This window comes from Anopheles merus, chromosome 2R (assembly GCF_017562075.2).
Source record: "Anopheles merus strain MAF chromosome 2R, AmerM5.1, whole genome shotgun sequence".
NCBI classification, from domain to species: domain Eukaryota; kingdom Metazoa; phylum Arthropoda; class Insecta; order Diptera; family Culicidae; genus Anopheles; species Anopheles merus.
Window position 1 is genome coordinate 23,495,669 of NC_054082.1, and position 24,122 is coordinate 23,519,790.

The 24,122-nt window shown below is 47.7% G+C and overlaps 2 protein-coding genes across 8 annotated transcripts in view; both read left to right on the forward strand.

Annotated features, from left to right (window-relative positions):
• The first annotated feature begins 207 nt into the window (after positions 1–207).
• Positions 208–10,267, forward strand: LOC121590766 (cell division cycle 7-related protein kinase). The gene is made up of 2 exons (XM_041910730.1): positions 208–6,322; positions 6,393–10,267. The coding sequence occupies exons 1-2, from the start codon at positions 6,196–6,198 to the stop codon at positions 7,838–7,840; spliced, it is 1,575 nt and encodes a 524-aa protein (XP_041766664.1). The 5' UTR covers positions 208–6,195; the 3' UTR covers positions 7,841–10,267.
• Positions 10,268–15,593: 5,326 nt separating this feature from the next.
• Positions 15,594–24,122, forward strand: part of LOC121587888 (high affinity copper uptake protein 1) — a 28,835-nt gene continuing 20,306 nt past the window's right edge. For 3 of the 7 annotated variants that reach the window (XM_041905174.1, XM_041905181.1, XM_041905182.1), the window contains exons 1-2: positions 15,594–15,816; positions 16,388–16,525. The gene's annotated coding sequence lies outside the window, so the exon portion shown is untranslated. Of the gene's footprint in view, positions 15,817–15,908; positions 16,131–16,387; positions 16,526–18,614; positions 18,917–24,122 lie in introns of all 7 variants that reach the window. The other 4 variants (XM_041905177.1, XM_041905176.1, XM_041905178.1 and 1 more) reach the window with 4 other exon arrangements.

Consider the following 24,122-nt stretch of genomic DNA (forward strand, 5'->3'; position numbering starts at 1 on the left):
TTAATGATTTGAAAAATTTTACCTTTGTCTAGAACCAACAAAACAACCCTTCCCTGTTCCCTGTTTATCGATCCATTGGCTTTCCCGTGTGCGTGTGCATCTCTCGCTCTCTCTCTCGTTCTCTCACTCTCCATCTCACTCGTGCGTTTGTGTGCGCTCTCTGTCTAGCGGATGCAGACGCTCAGCACGCTATGTAGTAAAAAAATCGTTCCCGACTGTTCCCTAGCGCGAGGTTTTGCTGGTCTCTGTTGCGGCTAGCAGGGCACACGGGCTTTGACTTTTTCCCAAACCGAGCGCGTCAGTCGCGGTGCGACGTGTGTGTTTGTATTTGTAGTGCGTTTCTGTACAACATATTTATATCGTTTCAAGCAACGGTCGGAAATCAGCAACAATTACCCCCCAAAAACAATAGCCATAGTGTGTATGTGTGTTTGCTTTTTTTCCGCACGGGTTAGAAATTGTTCGCGGTGCAGCTACATCTCCAAGTAGGCGTCGCTGTCCGTTCTAGTGTGTTTGTGTGCGTCGTAACGAGAGAGAGTGTGAGAACGCGGGGAAGAGCTGCTACCTACACACAGTGTACCGTTCTAGTCATAGTATTTATTTGAACGCTAATATACCACCACCACCATCACCACCCAGTCGGTCGCTGTCTGCAAGGGTGTAAGTGACCCCTTTATTGTGTGCCTGCTCCAAAATCAGCCACAAAACCACGCGGTCGAGCATCGCATCAGTACTCAGCATAAGGCATTCAACTCGCCAGCCCTCTGGAAGCGTGCGGGAAGGGCAGCTATAGTGGTGGCGGACATCGGATCCCGTTGTTTTTTTCTTCGCACTCCCCCCATCCCGAATACGTGCGTGTGTGTCTGTGAGCGGGTGTGCATACATCAGTATTTTCTTCTGCCACTTCTCCCCCCCCCCCCCCACGGGTCGGGTCATCGTCATCATTTAATCGCACCACCCCGTCTCCGATGCTTGCCGTCCCGATCGGAGTTGTTTGTTTGTTCCAGCCCATCCCAGCATCGTGGTCGCCCATAAGCGTGCTTCGATCCTCTTCTTTTCTGCGATAGGAGCGGCAAAGGAAAAAGAGGAAAAATCGAACACAAAACCAAGAAGAGCAACAACGGCAGCAACAACAACAACAACAAGAACAACAACAGCAAGTGCCAATCGGGGGAGTGACGCGCTTTTTACGCTGACTAAACGCACAGCTCTCTTCAAAACACGCCTTATCTCTGTCACGCCCGCACCGTTCGTGCGTTCTATCTCTCTCTCTCCCTCTCCCGAGCTACGCGCCTCCCGTGTGTAACCCTTGTCGTCCGCCCGTCCCCCACCCACCTTACCGGAGGGTTCGCTTTGTTCTCGGGGTGCGAGTACAGTGCGTAAAACTGCGTAAGCACCACTACGAACAGCAAACACCGCAGCAGCAGGAACAGCAGTGGTGCGCGGCGGTTTCAACGTAGCAAGCGCGTGTTTTTTTTTGACGGCTCTGGTGCTCGTGCATTTGGCAAGCAGCAGCAGCAGCAGCAGCAGCTCGAACGCATGGCATCCTAACCACACAAACGCTCACGCGGGGTGTGTATCGGAAGAAAAAACACACGCGGTAAGGCCTGCCAGTCCGGTTTGTTCACCCACTAAAGCGGTGCCGCGGATCAACGTTCCATGCTGTGCGGGAGAGGGAGAGACGGAGGGAGGCAACGAAGAGAACACTAGACAACGTGGTGTGAGGTGGTGGTGGCGGCGGCGCTGTGCACAAAACGTGGTGCTGAGCACGGCGAACGAACGAGAGCGAACAAGTAAGAGCGAACGAGAGAGAAGGCACACGAGGGATTTGCTGTCAGTGCTGTGCAGTTGCAGTTTTATCGATCGATCACGGCAGTCAGCGCGCGTGTGTGCGTGCATGTCCATTATCAGCATCACGGGCTGTGTAAATAGCGGACCTCGCGACCTCTTTGCAACCTGAGCTGCATTTTAATCAGTGCAATCGTGCCGGACTTACGTTGTGCCGAAAAGATAGCACAGTCCGGTAGGTGGACACAGGTGCGAAGCGCGAATCCCAAGCACCAAGGAAAAGCGAAAGAAGTGCACACGGACAGTGACTGAATTTCCCTTACCCCCCCCCCCCCCCCCCGGCTGCACTTTTGATTCGCGGAGAAACGGCGGCAGAACGAGACAAACGGCGATCCAATCAGCGAGGGCGAGCTTGCGACGAGAAAGTGAGCGAGAGAGAGAGAACGAGAGCGAGAGTGGCAAAGGGGTGAAATTGGCGTTGTCCCTAGAGTCATAATAGTGGTCCCTGCAGTGAAGGAGAGGGAGGGGATATCAGCAACAGCATCGCGGTGCTTGCAATGCGAAAGAAAAGTGCAGCAGCGTGCGAACAGTAACACAGTGTGCGAGAGAAGCAGCGAGAGAAGCGAAACAGCAGCAGCATGTCATCCGAGTGTGCCGCGGCTATGTACTACCAACCACTAGTCTAGTTAATGTCACACGCAAAACACAGCAACCGGACAGTTGTAACGCACACACACATACACACACACACACACACCCAAACACACACACAGCGCTAGCAGGAGCTTGCTTGTTGCACTTACTGCGAGAGGCGCACGCTCGCTGTAAAAACGGAACAGTGCATCGCAGCAAATCATCCCGACCACTCTGTCTATTCGGTTCCGCTGCTCCTTCAGCTGCAATAGTTTGTCCTGATTTTATCGTGTGAACCCCGTCAAACAACACCCACCCCCCGACCAGCCGGCCAGCAACGGAAGTGGAAACCACGCGCTCGCATTGCACCGGAAGTGATTCGCTAAAATCACCCGACTACTACTACTCCCCCTGACGCAAGGCGCCCGTGTGTGTGTGTGTGTGAGAGAGAGATCTCAGCAGCCGCTGACACCAAAACGACACACACACTCGGCCCAGGTGGTGTTTTTCTCCGCGTACGAACCGCGTGGTGCATCGTGCAAGGAAAAGGATATTGTTCACGCTGCCAACCCCAAGCGACCACGAGGAGGATGGCACTGTGAAGGAAGAGTGCGCCGTGCGTAAAGTGTGCCAAAAGAACAGGGAAAACTGTTCGCTTTTCCAAACCAAACCAAACGTTCACGGGGCACCACCACCTTTCCTTGGATGGGATCCGGATCCGGTCGGTGAGCGAGACAGCACCGAACAGCCCTCTGGGACGCATTTCCTTTGTGTTCCATCGGGGCACCACGAGGCAGCAGCAGCAGCAAAAAAGCACATGGCCCGCTGCTGACACGGGAAATGGCTACTTGTTAATGTGCGTTTTTCCTCCCCAAACACGGTGCGCTGTGGCGTGTATGTGTGTGTGTTTGTGCGTATTCCCTTGTTCATGTGCGAGCGAGTGTGAAATCGGCCGCCAGCGAGCAGCGTAGCATCACAGTACACGGCAACGAACAAGCAGCAAAGGAAGGTGTACATGCAAAAACGCGTCCACCTTCATTTGGGAACTTTTATTGGTTTTACCTCTCGCCTCATCTTCGGCAAAGCAACCAACTTGCAATCCCAACGCGGGCCCCGTGGAGAGTGTATATGTGTGCGAGTGGTAGTGTGTGCAGTTACGATTCCATAGCCCACTCTGACCGTGTTTTACGTTATGTTGCGCTTCTTACTGCTGCACCGTACCAGCAGCAGCCTCCTTCGCCGTTGACGACGTGCTGCAGCTCACGTCGTTTCCATACAGCAGCAGCCTGTTTCCTGGCCGGAGAACACGGCGAACAAAAATAGCTCTCCTCCCATCCCCCCGCTGCTCGAAGTGACCTTGACGCGCCTTCTTTTTGGCCTTCCTTTTATGCACTCACAGTCTCTCACACATGCACACACCTTGGTGGAGACTCGGCCAACTTCCAGCCTGCCCGTCACCGAACGCGCTCCGGTACAAGTATTATAAACGGCAATAGTAGCAGTCTCCCACCACCACCAACCACCCACCAACCAGTTCGATTGAATCATTCCCTTTCGCTTACGAAAACTGCACCAACCCACCGTCTCCTTCCGCTGCTGTCGCGCCGCGCCTCTGACCGTGCAGCGAACAATGGTGGGCCAGTGCACCCGTGATTATACGCTTCATCGATAGCACACCGCATCGGCACTGAAACACACACACTCACACACACCCCGCCCCGGTTTTGCTGCATGCCGCTCGCGTGAAGCGAAACGCGATTTTTCGCCCAGTATTTGTTGCATCTCCCAGCGCGCTCGCCCCGCAGCAGCAGCAGCTTCACGATGGCAGCGCTGTGATTGCGATCAGCCGTGGACGGATCCGCGCGTGTTTGTGTGTGTTTGTGCGCGTGTACTGGTGCGTGTACAGCCGCCCCGACCGAACGGCTCCTTCGGTGCATCGTCGTGCAACAACGCGCGTTGGCCACACGCAAACACTAAACACTATTGCGCGGGCCCGCACACAACACCATCAAACACACTGCATTCGGAGCTGTTGTTGTTGTTGCGTTCCCTGTTCGACTACGGCACACGAAGCATGGCGACGGTGGTGGTGAAGCTGTGAACGGGCGATGTAATCGATTCAACAGAGGACAGACATCACATCATTCGCATCATTCGCGCGCGCCAGAGCGTATGAAAAGGAAGCACTAGCGAGACGAAACCGAGCGAGAGCGAAAGGGCAATACAAAAACAAAAACAAACCCAACAACGCGCAACCCAAACCTTGCTGTCGCTGCGCCCAAACCATACCGCGCCCGCCAAACCCCCGCGAAGACGATAGAAGACGATTGGCTGCATGCATTGGTGTGTATGCAAGTGAGGAAGCAAGAGCGAGAAAGAGAGAGAGCGAGCGAGCAAGCGAGTGAGTGAGCGCTGCAAGTGAGTGAGCGAACCGCAGTCCATCGCGTGCGCAAGCAGGACGGAACAAGCAGTTGCAGTTTCAACTTTACAGAAAACGCTCAGCTGAGCGAGCGGGCGCAGGCAAAAAAAAAGGAAAAGAAAAAAACACCAGCACAGCTGAGTGCAGGAAGGTATTTATCTTGAGCAGCATTACGCATACAAACACGCGCGCGAATATCGGGTCCTGGGGGGCTTGCGATCGTCGTCAGTGGGTAATATTACGGCATCGAGCACGCAAGTGCGCTGCATCCTCGGCGGAGTTTCAAGCTTAGTGTGACAACCTGTAGTGCCCTCGAGGTGCTTCGAGGGAACGTGCGCGCGTGAACCAATTGGCATTCCATTACCCGAAAAACAATACTCCTTCGCATCGATGCAACAAGATCATTTTCGCTCGTAAAAAACAACAACAAATAATAATAACGTGTGATACCGAAGAATACAAAAACGTGGAAAAAACGGTGCACGAGAGAGGACACGACACACGTACTTCGTTCGTCTGGCCGTGCAGCGGTGGGGAGCAAGTTTTCTGCGCCTCCTACACATTCACGTTGTGCTCCACATTTCGACACACACACACACACACGGGTCGATATACACTGCGTGTTGTGAAGTGAACGCGTGAAACGCATCGAAGTAGCAGTAGCAGCAGCAGCAGCAGCAGTAACTGCAACACAAAGCAAACGGACAGCGTGCAAGAAGATAGGCGAAATAGAACGCCTGTCACAACCGTTGCCAACGTTGCCGCCACCACCATCACTACACCCCCTGACAAAAAAAAAACGCACCTCAAACCACACGACGGACACGGGTGCATAAGACGGGTTTGATTACGTGCGTGCGTGCGTGCGTGTGTGTGTTTGTCTGTGCATTTGAACGCTCTTCTTGTGATATTTACAACATTCGCACAATTCCTTGGCCCCGTACACACACAAACACCCGTGCGAGCAGAGCCACGCACACGACGGTATCAGCGGTGTGTGGAGGGGGAGAGAAGACAAGAACAACCACGCAGGGGGTTGTGTTCTGTAAAGTACAAAGCGTAAAGCCATCTTAAACAAAAAAAAAAAGCTAATGACAAATTACAAACAAACACCCACTAAAGAGGCTCGTGAATAAGTAGTAACGTGTGAGACAAAGAGAGAGAGAGAAGGAGGGAAAGAAACGGACAAGGAACAAAAACCCTGCAAGGCCATTGCAACGCCAACGGTCGGTCCTTTACTGCATTGGGTTGCCTAGTCACGCGACGGTTTCGCTATTCCGTGGTGACTTCAATTCCGGGTTGAGAGGATCGTGAGTGGCCACAGTGCATACGCGTGCAGATACAACAACGGGCGGATGGATTGCGTGCAGCAGACGACGACTGGTGGTGGTAGCGGAGAGCAGGAGGGAGCGCAGCAGCAGACGACAGTGGATGCGGAAGATGCTGGAACGCCCAAGGAGCTCCAATCGGGAGGGTGTAATGGTACGTACAATCGCGTTTCTGCTCGATCGATTAATATTAACCATCGCCTTTCGTTCTGTGCACCTTGCAGCCACGTCGATCGCCGCCGCCGATGTGTCTCAGCGGGAAAAGCTAACGGTCTGGGATCGGTACGTCGTGCACGGCATGATTGACAAGGGCACGTTCAGCACGGTCTCGCTGGCGACGCTGCGCAGCGAGCAGCATCTGCCGGTCGGCGCCCGGCGCCAGTTCGCGATCAAGCTGATCACGCCGACGAGCCACCCGACCCGAATCGCGCGCGAGATCCTGTGCATGAGGAAGATCGGTGGCCAGCGGAACGTGGTCGGGCTGGTCGACGGCTTCCGGCATCAGGGTTCGGTCGGGCTCGTGATGAACTACATTCCGCAGGAACCGTTCCACCAGTACTACGCGCAGCTGACCCCGGCCGAGGTGCAGCGCTACCTGCAGCAGCTGCTGATCGCGCTCGAGCGCGTCCACCTGCACGGTGTGATCCATCGGGACGTGAAGCCGAGCAATTTTCTGCACAGCCCGCGCCACGGCGGCACCTACGTGCTGGTGGACTTTGGGCTCGCGCAGGAAACGGATCAGGGCGTGCTGTCGCTGCGCGCGCCCGATCCCTGCCCCGAGACTGCTGTTGCTGCCAAATGCGAGCAGGAGGAGCCGAAGCAGGCCGGCCCGGTCGTCCCGGTGCGGAAAGCGCTCAAGCGCCCGCTCAAACTCTCGAATAGTACTACGAACGATCTCGCCGGCGTACCATCGCGGCCCAACAGCTCCGGTGGTCGCACCACCGCCGCCAGCCGCCCACCGCCGCCGTCCGCGTGCAGCTGTTACGGCCGGGCGCAGGTGTGCAACCGGTGTCTGGTGCGGCCGGAGATGAATGCGCCGCGGGCCGGTACGCCCGGCTACCGGCCGCCGGAGGTGCTGCTGAAGTATCCGCACCAAACGACCGCCGTCGACATCTGGGCGGCGGGCGTCATCTTTCTCGGGCTGCTGAGCAAGTGCTACCCGTTCTTCGGCAACGACGACGATCTGTCCTCGCTCGCGCACATGATCGAGGTGTTCGGGTACGAGCGGATGCGGGAAACGGCCCGCGCCCTCGACCGCACGCTGCTCTGCGATGCGGAAACGTTGGCCAAACGGCCGTACAGCTTGCGTCGCCTGTGTCAGCACTTCCGCGCGATCCACTATGGGCGCGAGCTGGGCTCCGGTGCGGGCGGCGGCGATGCGGGTGGAGTAGCCGTAGCTGGCGGCTCTAGTCCGCCATCCGGGCGGGACGAGGAGCAGCGGTACGGTTGCGATAACTGTTGCAAACCGCCCGACACCTGCCTGTGCCAGAGGCGCCATGCCGTTGGTGCCAGTGCTGGCGACAACGAGGCGGAACCGGTCGGCGACACGGATTGCGATGAGTACGGGCCCGATGCGTACGAGCTGCTCGAACGGCTGCTCGAAACGAACCCGCACCGCCGCATTAGCGCGACCGAGGCGCTGCAGCATCCCTACTTTCAGGTGCAGTACTGAAAACGCACAATCATCACACACTGCCGGGCGTCACCGCTGCCACACCGTACGTTACACCACCCGGGGTTACAAAAGCAACAGGTGACAAGCTGGTGATTGTGCACGCACGCAGTCGCCGGAAGTGCGAGATTGTGCAAATGTGTAACGCAAGACTAACGAGCTCCTAGCGCCCAAGCAAGACCAGGTAGTAGGGTCAATTATGAAGCCAGTATATAGATAGGAAATGAAGACAGGAAAAAGAAGAAAAAAAGAGATTTTTCGCGAGCGCGCGCGCTTGATCGAGTGGAGTGGAGATGGATGGATGGACAGAAAAGGAGAGAGAATGTGAGAGAGATTATCATTGCATAGTACATTATACTTCTTTAAGTTACCACCGAATAGATAACGACACATGCTCTTGATGCCCCTGGTCGCGTTCTCACCCGCGTGTTGCATTGTAAGATCGTGTAAGAGCGCGCATACCGCCACCGCCAATTGCCGTGCACGCTACACTACTTAGCAAATGTTACGTTCAACAAGCTATACCAAGAATGTGCCCCATAGAGCGAGAGATTGAGAGAAAATCCCGTGTACAACTACGAACTTGTCAACGATTGCCAGTATACAACCAACACCCGTCCGCGCACGTGCAATAGAGAGAGAGAGAGAGAGAGAGAGAGAGAGAGAGAGAGAGAGAGAGAAAGAGAGGGAAGGAAAGTGCAAGCTAGGAAGGGAAGCTAACATTCCTTTTCGTCCTAAAATCATCCCGCTCCTATAGCGGGGACGACGATACACTGTTTACCAAAAGCGAGAAAAGACTACCGGCTAGCTAAAAGAATCAAACCGAACGGTCGTTACAATATCGAAACAAGCGAACAAACAAACAAACAAACAAACAACCAAACAATCCATCAAGATCATACAAAACCCTCCAGAGTAGCAAATTGGCGGCACCCAACCAGTTAAGGTAGTAAGCAAATGTGGACAGACCAGCTGAACTGGCTGAGCTCAAATCAGCCACATTTCCTTACACTTTTAAGCAGTGGAAGCAATACGAAGACCTCCACACACACACACACAAGGACCACACACTAACAAACGCACGGTATGGTAGGGCTGTTGATCGTGTCAACCACACCGCCCCTTTCGTGCCATATCGATAGGGATGCGCGTTCCTTCGCCCGGTGTCGATGGTTTTGGCGTTTGTTTGTGAGCTCTCTCGCCGGAACCGGGACGGATAGGAATTTCTATTTGTTGATGTGTGAATAAGCGTGTATGTGTATGTGTGTGTGTGTGTGTGCTGCACTGAAATTACCGTGACAAAGAACGACTAGCACACAATAGCAGCAGCAGCAGGCACAGGCACATTGTTGAATTTGTTTTTTTTTTTTTTTCATTATTAATTTATATTAACGTATCTTTTTTTTGTCATTGGTTCTATTATAAGGCAAGTTTGTTTAGGAAACAATATGATCTAGTTTTGCGCAAACGAGTGCGGTCAAGCGCGCGCGCCCGCGCACACTCACGCCACCCTTCCACGTGAAGCTTATTATTTATTTCTTCTTTTAAATCTATTTTTCGAAAACAAAGGGAGCAGAGGCACGCTATTAATTGTGCTTACGACGGTTCTCTCACGCTCAGCGCGTTTTTGTGCTTGTTGTGTGGCACAGCAGTACAGTGTGGTATCAATTCGGGGAGTGTATATAGTGTGTATGTATGAACCGCGCGTAAAGTCGTCGCCACACCCCACCGTCACCCGCGTCGGACCGCTTGCCGGTAGAGAGATTTTGTGCTGAAGCCGTAATTTTTAATCTATTTATTAAATTATTTTTCACCATACAAACGTAGGCAGTCTGTTTGAACAGAAAGCATTTGTGTGTGTGTGTGTGTGTGTGTGTGTGTGTGGGTGTAAAAGTCGGTGTATGAATGTTTAGAGGAGGGCATGTTTAAGGAATGATAGAGAGGGAGAGAGCGAGTGAGCATTAGGGGATAAACGTTTGCGTTTGGTTCCGTATGTTCCGAGTTTTAATCCGTTGCTTTTTAGCGTTTGTTGTTCGCGACCTGATCATCATTTGTGTCATCATCATGATACGTTCAATGATGCGTGTTTAAGTAAACCAAATCGGTGTGGCATGTTGTAGATGCAACTCCCAACACAACCCAACAGGTGGAGAGCTAGTGCAGAAACACTCAACAGCATTATTAGGAGTTGTAACATAAAGGGAAGAGAGAAAGAGAGAGAGTGAAAGAGAACATTGAGAGGACAACAGGGAAAATGATCGGAGTCGCCGCTTGGTATATGGCATGGCCAGTAGCAGCAGAACAGGGAAGGAAGCCAGGCAGGCAGCGCGCTTGCAAACACCAAAATGCGCCACCATCGTGTACGCGCACGAGAACTGCAATAACAACAACAACAACAACAACAACAACAGCAACAACAAAAATATAGAAAAGAAGTACAACATTAAGCCAATGGAGGGACAATTAAGTAGATCAAAGGAAAAAAAAACAAAGCGTTAGCACGCAAAACAGCAACAACAAACAAAAAGAAACAACACTCATAATCAGTGTTTTTGTTAGCCAATGGGGAAACCTGGGAAGGGGAAAGAGAATCGCGCATCATCATCATTTATCATCATCAAACTGTAGAATTGTAGTGTCTGTATGTATGTATATCTATCCTCATACACCTATGTATGTATATTTGTATATGTTGTGTATCGTTGGGCCACGGCGCGGCGGCATTACTGGTTGTGTTCAGGGCCCCAAATTCAGAAACGATATGTTCATACACGAGAGGGCACCAAACGAAGAAAGAAAGAGAGAGAAAAGAGAGATGCGCCAGTTGATAGTGAATTGTATTGTTTCTTTACTTGTTTTTGTTGAATTCTATTGCACTTGCCAACGATCGCCACTACTCTCGCATCTTTATCATTTTCGAATGCATTATCCTCATCCCCTTCCCCTTCTCCCCCTATTCCACTCCGTAAGCAAAAATAAAACAAGTGCTGATATGAAAAAAAGAACATGATTTCTTCGCTATCACCTCGTCCGTTCACCCCAGTGTTTTGTGTGCGTGTGTTAGTAGCGTTGTAGTAAAGTATTTTTTGTTTCCTTTTCGTGAAATTAAACACAATATCCCGTCAGCTTGAGGGCGAGAGATAGAGATGATCTCATCGGTTGTGGTTAAAGGCGCGCGCCTGCTGGTGCGGTGCATCCAGCAGCACTCGGAAGTGGTAATGCATTGCGCACTTGTAACAATGAAAACTGGCAAAGCTCGTTTTGGTAATAGGCCTGGGAAATACGGAATAACAATCGGCAAATTCTGTAGTGTGAACGGAAGAAGGAAACTGACCGAACGAACGAGGCGTAAGGATAAAACGGTGGTGCACTTGTAAAATGGTGGTGTGCGTTTTTGGGGGTCCACATGAAAACGCAAGGCAGCGAAGCCTTTATGCTACTGTGCAGCAGTGACAGGGAATGTAGGAACGTAGCACAATTGGAATGTAAAATGTATTTTAAAACGTAATACCCAGCCGTCTGTGCAACCACGTACTGTGGTTGCACGTGATGAGGGGCAGAAGACAAACGAGACCGAAGCGTGCCAGATACATTAAACGCAATATCGTCTTCAGTGATGAAAAATCCATGTGCGTGTGGTGTTTGCCTGCTTTTGGGTGTGCTAATATTGAGAACATATAAATCCCCATAAAATGAAGCGATTTCTTAGCTTCAGCTTAGTTCGCGCGATACTTGCCGTTGTTTGACGAGCAGGAGGCAAAATTTCCTAACCGCTCCTCAAGATCACGCTGGAAGGTCCAATGCAAAACGTTGTTCTGTCCCTCCATTTGGTAAAAGACCGCATGTGCTCCTATGAGTATACATAAAATAATATAAGCCCAATGAAACAGGTTGGGGAGGATTAACCCAATTGCGGCTTCTGAAGTAGTAAGTGAAAAAAGCAAACTAAAGAAAATCTAAGAAGTTTAAGTACCCCTAGGCATGTTAGTCCAATTCAAATGGTATTGTAACGGAATTTTTGAATTACCATAATAATGTTTCAACTACACACAGTCGCTGATTTCAATCCTATTGCTTTACAATAACTCTATACACTCAGCTAAGCTTGTTAGTGCACCAACAAGATGGTTTGCATGCTTACGATAAATCCTAGCCAACCACGTGCGCTCAACGGTCCACAACCCCTGCAATTTCTTCATAGCATTCGTATCGCGCACACCGTGCGCTAACACCGCCCCACACTGACATTAGACGTGTTACGCATTTAAGTACAGCGAATTAAACCATTTCTTTGTTTCTATGCATTAAAAAAGTATTAGAAGTACAAGGGAAGCGAGCAAAAGGAAAAGGCCAGTTGGCTGCCAAGCTTTATGGCACGATACAAATGTCAAAATCCTGACGCGCGTGGAACCGCAATGGCCGAACCTGGTGCCCATTTCGGCACTCGGCCTGTCAAATGGTTCTTGTTCGGGCCCAGTGTGGCCAGATTATTTTGGCAGTTTTCGGTAGGCGCTTCAAAATTTTATCGGTAGTTTTCGGTAGGTTAAAACTCAAAACTTAACTGAGTTAAAAAAAGTAAAAGCGAAAGAAGTGTTAAGCGGGAGGGGGGGGGGGTTTGGGTACTAATGCGCAAAATCAAAGTTCCATCTCACGAGAATATGCATCCTTTATCTGGGATATGGATTAGATTTGGTTCAGCGGTTACACAAATGAAGGTCTTTCTGAAGTGTCGATGTGAACATTGTACTGGGAATTCTAAGCCAAAGAAGGACTAAGATGCACATTTTTTTCTCAGTGGTGACAAGTTCTTTTTCTTGGGGCTCCACGTGACCGCTTAGGGCCGCAGCAGTGCTCCATTGGATACGATTTAATCGTACGTGCTGTCATTAGATTTTCGCTGGATTATTAAGATTGATTTGATTGTTTGGCTGAGTTTTATAGTTCAATGATTAAAAAATTGAGATTTTTTCTTTCAAACCCTAAATATATATATATATATATACATCGATATTTCCGGTCACTTTGCCCACAGGGCAAGGCGAGCTTTTTGGCGGCCACCGTCGCAAAACCGTCGCAAAACGTCAAAACCGACGTCGCATGTACTGCAAAGCGACGTCGCCAGCGAGCGAAACTCGCAACGATTTCGAGGCGCTGGCGACGGTCGTTTTTGACGTTTTGCGACGGTTATTGACCTTTCGAGTGAGCTTTTGCCCTCCGGACCAGTGTGGCCAGATTATATTGGCAGATTTCGGCAGGAGCACTGTTGAGAACGCAACCATTTAAATTTAATCCATTATTTTAACGATCAATTTCTTTTTACCCTACTAGCATAGAGAATGAAAAAGTGTGCATCTTTTATAAATAATGTGTGAGGTTTGAACCCAAATAGCCAGAATTGCTTAAGCAGCTCATTTTGGCACGCTAAAGATCGCTGCTCTAATTCGCCTTTTGCAGTAGATAAACAGCATCAAAGTTCTATGTGGGTCTTTCAAACAGCGCCTAAGCAGCTTCCTTATGCCACGATGCCAGGGATTATTTTTCTTTGTGTTTTATTTTCAAGCAAGCGTCATCGATGAAATAAACAACAAGATTTGTTTCGTTTAAACACATATGTATATTTTTAAATCTTTTGTATTGATGTATTACACAAAATTTTACACAATTTACTGATAATTCACAATCACTTCACTCAATATTCATTCTTCAATTAACGAATCTAACTTGTGCAGCAGCAATGAGATTATTGTCGGCGTCCGTCTTTGACACTTTGACAAGAGCCATCTCGTACCGATGTCATGCATTAAAAAGTTATACAGTTCCACCAAGTTCGGTACGCTTTCTTAACAAGCCTTCAAGTTCCACCATGAACCCTACACATAGTGCTAATCAGCCGCAAAGTTCCAAAAAGTACCATGTGCCTGTTAAAAAGCTCCATAGTTCCGCAAAGTACCGTCTATCTCTTAATCAGCCACAAAGTACGACATCGGAACGATTTTTCGTTAAACAGCCCTAAATCAGCTATAAAGTACGAGCTGGCTATTTGGGAAGTAAGATTGTGTGAAGCTATGAATTAAAATGTGCGTTTAATTTGCAATAAAAGTGATAAAATATTTATAAACCAAGTTTGATGTGTTAAAGTTTTTCTTTTGATTCGGGTGCACCAGGTCCGTGTAAAGGGAAGCGCACAGCGCGCTAAGAAAGAAATGAGCGGGAGGGGGTTTCAGTCCAGCGCAGCGCAACTCGCTGGAATCAAGTGGGGTACCAATTCAGCGCAGCGCATGCCGAAAGAAACGGAAAGGAAGGGGTATAAGGAAAATACAATGAAACAGCGCGAGCGAGCGTTCTTTTCAGTGAGAGCGTCTCGTGTGTTTTAAAGGCATGCAAGAGAGTGCCGGTCTGGTGGTACAGTGGCAACTCGAACGACTTAATAACATGCCCATCATGGGCTCAAGCCCCGAATAGACCGACCCCCCATAGGTAGGACTGACTATCCTGCTATGGTAGCAATAAGTCACTGAAAGCCAAGCCCACTTCACTAGTGGGTACAGGCAGGCCTTGACCGGCAGCGGCTGTTGTGCCAAAAAGAAGAAGAAGGAACAAGAGAGCGCATTCTCTCTGTTGTAGCGCTCCATCCGCCATTTTTAATTTTCAGCCCAAAACAACGGACTTCGGATCCGATCATGGGCCGGACCCCCACCGTGTGTTTCTACCTACCCCTCGCCTGGACATTTAATTCTCTTTGTCTGTCGGGTAAGCTTTAACCGCCGACAGCGAAATGCAAATTCAAATTTAAATGATTTTCTTTGACGAGCAATTCTCGGAATCCATTCAACTGACATTTTCTACTTATTATGAACATTAAATTTTAACAGATAAAAAGTGTCAGGCAAACAACCCAAGCGCCACAGATTAAGCTTAAACGACTGGAAAATTGAATATCCATAGAAAAAAAATGAAAGCTCCACAGCTTCATTGGTTTGATCAATAGATGGCGTATTACAACTCATCATTATATTGCTATCCTTTTCTTGCAATGTGTTTCGACAAGTTGCATTTTATTATGACCTATATAGCCTTCTAACTTACTGAGCAAAAATCTATATAAATGGTCGTGTGGTTAGATACGTGGGTATCAACACCAATGACCATTGCTCAAATCTCACTTGCTTCAGTGCTGGTGGTTTCCGTTGGAGTTTAGTATTTAAACAATCGTATCGCCGTTCTAGTTCTAGCGATGCATAACTTCAATGCGAAACCATACAACAGTACAGAGGAAATGAGAAAGCTCTCCTCCAAGCGATGAAGCTCAACTGGTTGGGGTATCCCACCAACAGATAGCGCCACCAGCTTTTTTGCTATTTTTAGAATGCATGAGTCGTTTGGCGTCTGCTAAACGAAGTCTTTCTATATTCCGTTTAGGTAGAGAACTTGAGTCGTTTAGAAGCCGTTTAGTGGTCGTTTAGTGGATTTGTGGCACTTCGGAAACGTGCATCAGCGCGATAAGTAACAAATGAGGTTAGAAATCCTTGAAACAGCATCCCAAGCGCCACAGATTAAGCTTAAACGAATGAAAAATCAAATATCTGTGATTTTCGGTAGGATAAATGGAAAATCGGTGGTTTTAGGGCGGTCATCTGTGAATCGGTAGGCATATAAAAAATCGGTAGGAATACAGATAAATCGGTATTTCTGGTCACTCTGTTCGGGCCACCGCCGCCGCCACCCCTGTATCGCTGTCAGAAGCGGTCCGTCCGTCGCGATCTGGTGACTTCCCGCACAGACTTCGACTCGCAGTGAGCCTCGGCGATTTAATCACCACGGTCTCGTCAGCAAAGCAAGCAGGCAGTGCAAGTGAGTGCGAAGGATAGCGGGTTTGCCGTTGCCATCGACCGTCATGGTGCCAATCGATAGCGTCCACTACGATCGGTGATTTTATTTCGGCGACTGTCCTGTTTTAGTGGCACCGGAGGCGTCAAGTAAGTTCCGACCGTTTTTGCGGGCAGATGGCTGTGTGTGTGTGCGTGTAGTGAGGAGATTCCGTTCACTAGACAACAATTCCCATCATCAGCTGCTGTCGTTCGGTGGCTGCGTGGCTGCTGGTTGCTGGGGCATTTCCATCGCATCGGCCTTTCCCGATGAGTCTGTTGGCAATGTACAGCGCGTTCACGTACACGTAGTGCTCGTGTGACTCCCTGCTGATGGGGAGGAAATATTGCGAACGACATCACACCGCAGTTACACCTCTCGTTACACCGGATTGAGAGGCAAAGTGCGTTATCGTGTGCCAAAGGTGCCGTATGTTGTGCGAGAGGTTTATGCAGCTACAATACATTGCCCAAATCTAGATAACGAGCAAACGAGTGGCTGTGAATTGACGTGAATGTGAAGCATGTTTGTGTCGCCCTAGCGGTCAAGTGCGTGCGTGTGTGTATGTGTGCATGAATATTGAAAAAATGAGATTGTTATGTGATTGCAGCAGTTTCTCAGTGCATTCCGTCGTTCTCCCATTCTAACTGTGCTTACTTCCCGCCCCACCCCCCCCGATAGGTTTCTACCTTCCCGCCGGACCGGGCTGCTGGGATTGTATGGGATCGACACTTGATTTGCGTCGTGCACCGTAAAGCTGCAACCTGAGCAAACCGCAACGAGGCTGACGGGGAATTCCACTGGCAGGAATTGACTCAGGTACGTCTGCGCGGTGGGGCGTGCGGTCATTCTGGATGCAATATTAAAGCGCTAGTGTGTTCGTGACTGTCATCCAATGGAGCTGTGCGGCTCACACACCACAGAGCGGCACCACAGAGCAATGCCGATGGCCTTCCATCGTTGTATGGAACAAACCAAACGAAGAACCAATCGAGAGCGACCACCCGGCTGGACCGAATCAGATGGGCCGCGTTTATTTGATCGTTGATTAAACGCTACCGAAGGGGTGGTAGGGTGGAATTTCCAGCAAAACCTCTGACGGTTTCTAAAGACACAGTAGGAGAAGATTTTGCCTCGCGCGCGCATCACTCGCTTACGTCACAAGGCAGCAGGCCATGTTTTACCCTACCATCACCATCATCAGCCAGTCAGTCAGTCCTTTCGATGTTGTGCTGATTCTCTTTTTCGCCTCAGCTCACATCGCCCTTGGCTCTCTCTCTCTCTTTTTCGCTCTCTCATCCTCGTCTGCTCTCTCACGCAATCATCGTGCTCGATGAAACGGCACACCTTCACGTGTGTTTTTGGGGCCTGTTTAGGGGGGGAGGGGGTGTTATTGCTCGGTGGTTGATGATGCAACTTGCCGACACTACCTGCTCTGCTCCAATGGTGGCGGTCGTGATGTGCGCTTCGTTGCACCGGATTCTTTTCATGTTCGATATCGTAAAAAAAAGCATCTACAACTGGACCTATCAACCACCACCCGTATCGCTGAGCTCGTTTTGCGCTGGACTGAACTGGGCATTTAAGAGCGGGTTTGTTGTTTCTGTCCTTTCTTGTGTTTGGTGCTTTCAAGCGATTGTCTGACTGGTGTCAGTCGTCTGTCTGTCTAACCTGTTGGCTGTCTATTGCTTTGCTTTGAAATTAAAAACACCCCAAGGCATGGGCTGAAGACACACAAAGTGGTGCAGCATCGAAATGGCGCCAATTACTATTGTTGATGCAAATTTGCTCTGCTGTTTTTTTTCTCTTTCTTCTGTTGTGAAGTATACTACACTTCGTTATAGCGGAAAATTGCAAGAAAAAAAGCAGCCTCTCTTTCGTTGAAACACCCACACCGCAAATAATGCACTTGTGTGCCAATGAAGCATACACGCCACCCTTATGTCACACTCTCAGTGGGGGTCATAGTGAAGCAAAGAAAGCAACCCACCGTACCGATGAGGCAGCTCATTATCCTATCCTATCGTTTGCTTTCTCTGTATCTCATCTGAGTAACTGTAGACACTAGTAGCAACAACAATACACACCTCCCCCCCCCCCTCCCCTTTTGTTTCTGTCTTCAACGCCATATTACCCCACCTCTTTCCTGTCCACCTTCTTCAAATCAGCCGAACGATTGGCGGGCCACGCAGACTCCCAAAGTAGGCGTCGGGGAGGGTTTTATGCAACGTCAAACTTCGCACGTGAACCAATTTGCAGTCAGTTTTTTGCCTTCTTTTTTTCTTTTTTCTCACTCACTCACTCACTCACTTGTCGCCATGGTTTTATTTACAGCTTTTACACGGCAAACCATCACAGACACATGGGGTGGAGCAGGGAGGTTGACATACGCGTACGGGTGAAGGTGGTACGCGGAGGAGAGTGGTACAGAGCCAAAGCATGCCATTCGAGGTCAATTTTCAGTCCGCTTTCTATCCGCGTGCCGCCCGTTTGATGGAAGGGGACCGAAGAAGGACTGGTATTGGTGGCTGGTGCTATGATTCGTGTCTCCGGTGTCCCTCGGTGGCATCGTGGCAACCGGAGTTTTGGGGGATATGCTTTGCCTGTCAACGCCATCACTGTATTTGGGGTTTTTCTTTAGTTTTGAATTTGTTCCGGTAAAAAAGATTAGTTTTTAGAACTGGGAAACGATGCAAGTTAGCGAATATTGTAATACCAATACGCAATCTGAAGCCTTTTTTTACTTTCGTTTAAACTTTTACTTCCTTTTAATGATGATGTACCGTAAACGTTACCTTTCAACGGTGCGGAATAGCTCGACGTTTTAAAATCATATATATTATTGGTAAAATATTGATAGTATGTTTCATTATTTATGGACAATGTGTTTTGTTTTCTTTCCTCTCAGGTTGACAAAAACGATTCAGATGGACTAATTATTTTAATTTTCTACCAATACTTCAATAAAATTCAACTCAATCGAGCCTCGAGTTGAATAACCTCACCCTTTCTGTGGTTGAACCATTTCCGTGGCAACTGGTGGAATGTGTGATTGCCTAAACCGGGCCCGGTAAGCCGTACAATTTCTGCTCACGTCAGCAAGATCAACGTGTGCGGAAGGGTTTTGGCGAAAACCTTTCGACCCAGACGCAAAGTCGGTCAAATTTGAATTATTTGCCTAGCAGACTGTTTGGTTTCTTATTGCAAAAGGTAAGCGAAATTGTTGCCATTCTATTGCTATTTTGCTCCATTCCGCGGCAGGGCACACAATACAGGGTTTCCCACGATTTATTGGTCGGTTCCCATCAATTTTTGGTGGGTTCCCATATTTTGTTGATGCGTTCCCACGATTTTTTGGTCGTTTCCCAGAATTTTTTGGTCCAATTGTATTGATATCCAATCGGAAAATACCAATAAATTATGGGAACGAACCAAAAATCTATGGGATACGACCAAAAAATCGTGGGAACGCACCAAAAAATCATGGGAACTGACCAATAAATCGTGGGAAACCCTGTAACGTCCCCATGTTTATGTTGGCTGCTGTCAGAGCGACACGATGTGCCTGTGGTTTGTTTGCTTTTGCGCCTCCAATGGTTCCCCGGCACTATTTCTGGCGATGTGTTTCCGTCGTCCTTTAATAGAAAATAATGATCCCCCGTTAAGTGTAGGGTCACACAAAGGGGCTAGGGATTTTTTTTTGCGTTATTTTTTGCCGTATTTTCCCTGTCGGCATACCACAACCGAGCAGCAGCCTTCACGGCAGCGCACCACAATGCTCCTTGCTGGTCCGGTGGCTTCTGTTTTCACATCTCCATCCCAGTAGAAGAATGGGAGTTCTCAGGGTGGGCTGGGACCTTTTCGAAAAGGATTACATTGTGTGATTCAATTTGTTGTGGCAACCACGATAAGAGAAAACCGTAAAGAGTTCTACAACCAAGCGGAAGCTTTTCTGTCCGTGTGGCAAACTGAGGGGATAAGAAATGGAAAACAGCCCACAGCTCTTTTACTCCGTTTTGTTGACTGTTGTAAATAAAGTAAATTTTAGTTTCACTTGTTTAGCTACTTCCTCGGAACTCGGTTGTTCCTGTCGGGCTTTAATTGTTAATCAAAATGCGCATTTAAGTTTTCAATCTGGCAAAGCATGGCAAACCATGGGAAACTGTGCCGAAAGCGCCCTTCACTGAAGCGTAACGCCTGTTTCTGAAACGGTGCTCCTTCTCGTTCTGATGTATTTTTGAGTCAAATCTTTAGAAAACTTCCTCCGCCACTTCCGCACTGTCCGACACGCCGTTGCTATGCCATTTCTGGATATGCGCCTTGGGTTCTCCGGCAAAAAAACAACGTGCGTAAGAAACTTTTCTTAGCAGAAACTCGGTCTGTATGATGGTTATCACGTTTCGGCCCATAATATAGGCAAGTAAATTATATAGCGCAGTCGAGTAGAAATTTGTTTTATTATGAGCATGAAATTGTTTCTTCACCATTCTGCCTGGAATTTTGCTAGATTGCGTAATGCACCAAACTGTTGTCAAATTTCCGGAAGGTACATTTATTAATTTCCAGAATAACAAAAAAAAAAAACCTTTGCGATGGACCGTGTTGCGCCACGAAACCGCCATTCCCATTTTTAAACTCGAGAAAAGCAATGTGCAAACGCCAACAGCCGTCTCGGCACACACGTGCAATGCGATAGCTTTGGTTTTGTAATATAATTTTGCTCGTTAACATAGCCCGTTTGTCGAGCTTTTGTAGTGGGATGCGGCTGATGGAGCTGAAGTGCTACTGCGCTACAGTTCGATGTTGCAACAGCTGCCTAGAACCAGTGAAGCTTGTAAATGTTACATGGATAATAAATCGTGCTTAATTACTGCTCCGAGTAACTGATGTTAATTTACTTACGGTTTGGGCCACTTTACCGGATGGAGTTAATAGGAGAGAGATTGTTTTTTTTTTCTTACCGATTTTAGTGACCTTTACTGTAATCATTTCGTTCGAGTTTCGCCCAATCTCAATTATCCTGTGAGCTATTAATAGGTCCTCTTGGTACAATGATGTTTTGGTAATGTACAAAGTAATGAAATTAGTATCTTATTGCTATATGAAGCATCTGTACGTAAAAATAGTAAGTGAATATAACAGTTTAGGACAAAAAGTGACAGCCAAGAAGCCTTCATCTTTGAGTCGTCGTGGATGCAATGCTCTCAATGCCAATGACTATGTTCCAGTGAGTAGGAGCGACGTTAAGGCATTTCAAATACCTCGTATGTTGACCTTCTATTTGTTGGCTTTGCAAACCTCCTTCGCAATGGCTGCAAATTATGCTTGTACTAAATGGAAAATTCTCTGAATATGATTGCAAATTATGCACGATGTACCGGTACTAAGTTTTAAAACGTTTCAACGACTGCAGCAAGAATGCTTGACTCTGATCCTGAAACTCTTGGGAGACTGCTGAATTAATATTGCAGGACAACTTGTGCTCGCCAACAAGCTGAACAATTGCAGATAAATATGAAGAATTTTCTGTAAAAATTGATGGTTGAAGGCAAAACGAAACCCATGATTGCGTGATATTGGAGTTGGTTTCCCATCAATCATCTTCAATGGTGGTTTGAAGGCAAAATAATCATGCTCTTGTGACATTCAAATAAATCACATCAATCGAGGATTGATGTTTCAATTTAATAATCTATTTTTAAATTGTTTTTACCCATCATTGAACGTTTTTTCCCATTACGGAGCATTTTACCTATGCTGGAATGAGGAAATAGACTTCCAACGGGTTTTCTTTTCTGAGCAAACATATGGGTGTGTGTGTGTGTGTGAGGCTTAGGCAAACTGTGTACTTATTTTCCGAAATTGTATGACATGTTTTTGCGAAATGAGCTCCAATATCGTCCGTTCCTAGCACGGTTCACCGTTGGCAAGCTATCTCTACTGTGCTATGTAAACCCGAAAGCCGACACATGTAACAACTCGTGCGTAACGCTTTTAAGTTTTGAGTTTAGTTGGCCCCGGGGAACCCTCGAACTCGGTGCAGTTCGTGCGCTATGCCAGAGAAGGGACCGTTCTGTGTGAGACGCGTATGAGACCTTTCTCTTTTTTTTTAAATTTTTTTGTTCGGTCTAAAGCTTAACCACTATACTAGCACGCACCAAAGCGCCACACGATGGTCATAGACGGGAAACGGGAAAGCTGTGCTCGAGATCGAGAGCACACACACACACACCCGTTTGATGAAACTGGACCATTGTCGAGATGGCGAAACACAAGCCCAGCGAAAGATAGGAGGAGATATAAAAAAAACGGTTTTAAAATTAGTTTTACTTGGAAGTAGCGACCCGGATACAGTGGATTATGCTCACTTCGTTTGGCGTTATAAGCTTTGGCAAGGTTACGTGTACGCTGCACAGGACGCTTGATGCTTGATTTTTCGGCACAATCGCTGCTGGGGATTTACTATTCGCCGTGTGCCGGTCACGAATTGTTTTTTGTTTTGTTTTGCCTTTTGCTTTTAAAAGTAAATCGGCAAACCGGCTCCTCACTTGGGAGTGGTCTAGCTGAATGGCGTCCGTGGCGAGACCGTGTTTCGGCCAGTTTTGTTTGGCTTCTGCCCAAATCGGTTAATCTTTGAGCTTTAGGAAGTGGAGTGAAGTCGGCTGAGTAGTTGATGTTATTTATTGTTTGCATTTTCAATCCTGCAAATAAATATGAAGCTTGTGCCGCAACACAGCGTTGATAAAGTATCATTGAACGATCTAATGGAATGAATAGAATTTCATACCAGATATCAAATTCATTCAATGTTGAGAGCGCACGTGGTGCTTCCATCCCACGGAAGGACAGCTGTTTGCAGATTGAAGCAGTTTAAAAATATCTAATCAACATATTGAATGGCCAAAATGATGTGTAGGTTTCGTAGAAGTTTATTTTTTCGCCAGGAATTTGTTGCGTCAGAAAGAGATCGAAAAGGCAACAACAAGTGAACTGAAATAAACGTGAATGCGCTATGCTTACGTAGAGCTTTTTTGAGGATCTTCCATGTCCCCATGGTCCGTCATGTTTCGATTGGGTTTTGTAGACTAGATGGTATGAATGATGGTAGTGCTTGTGCAAACACGTGCAACTTAAGATTGTGAAACGGCCATCCACCATACTAGAGTTTGAACCGTTTCCTCGTTTCCCACCTGCTTGTGATTCTAATATAAAGCTAAAAGTTTGCCAATAAAAGTCCAATTATTTCATGTTTTGCAATATTAAATCACTGACGATTTTTCGAGCTTTGTTTTCAACAGATTGACAGATTCTTTGCCTTTTCCACTAGACCCAGTAATAAACTTTCAAGTTTCGTGCAAAAGTTCGATGGCTAAAGTGTCCTTTGTTGCGTGTTTTGCCAGAACATCACATAAACAACCGTTGTTTGATAACGAAAATAATAGAGAAATTTCGAGAAGCAAAATCATTTTCCCAACAATAAGCACTTGCTTTGTGGCATGAGATGGAATTAGGCATGGAATAGAAACGGTTGGTAAAGGTGGTGAGCTTTTCCGAACACGTGGAAGCCCGAAAATGTAACGTTAGCATCATGGTACGTTAAAGAAAAAGTTAAAAATAGATCACACGGTCACTCGGGACGGCGAATTGGGATGGGATGCAAAATGGGAAATATTATCAGATGACCTTCAAAGGAGCCTGTTCATGTTTAAATTAAACTCAAGGTCAGTGTTAAAATGTGTGCATTATGTCGATTGATTTTTATTTGATTTGTAACTGGCATAGCTATTTATTCTGCAACACTTACTCATTAATATACAAAATAGTGGAGATGTTTCCACTAGTCAATTTCAGACCAGGTGAAGACACTGCGCCAGTCAACAGTTTGTTGGCTGTGTGGGAAATTTATGAGAATTTGAAATCAAAGTTCATGTATTCCTACATTTTCTTTACATTGCTACCACGAAAAACGCACAGGAACTCGAGTCGGATTGTAAGAATTCTCCAACTATTGCTGTATGCATGCAAACTTTTATTCCATGGAATAGTCTGTGCAAGTAAATTCCAGATAAAACTGTATTTGCCCTTACCACCACGTTTTAGATGCAAAATAACATTACAGCTTTGGGAAGAGCAAGACGTTGCTTTTTTATTATACCAACCACTGGTCCAAACTGTCTATATGGCTATTATATGTTAGATTTGGTTGGATATTCTCTTCCAAATCTACAACCATTTGAGAGACCATACCATAGGAAAGAGATCAGCCAACCGGACTGAAGGGTCAATTTTTGGGACCAAGTGCGTAGAGAGATATAGAACACTGTTCTGTGTGCATGTCCCGTAACATATGGTGAGCATTAAATTCAACGGACCTACCGAACGGTTGTTTGCGTTGTTCGTTTAATTTGCCATCCGC

What these genes read in the sequence shown, in the direction of transcription:
- LOC121590766 (XM_041910730.1), top strand. Translation starts at nt 6,196, where the DNA reads ATGGATTGCGTGCAGCAGACGACGACTGGTGGTGGTAGCGGAGAGCAG. An exon ending in CCAATCGGGAGGGTGTAATG is followed by an intron (nt 6,323 to 6,392) that starts GTACGTACAATC and finishes TGCACCTTGCAG; the next exon opens with CCACGTCGATCGCCGCCGCC.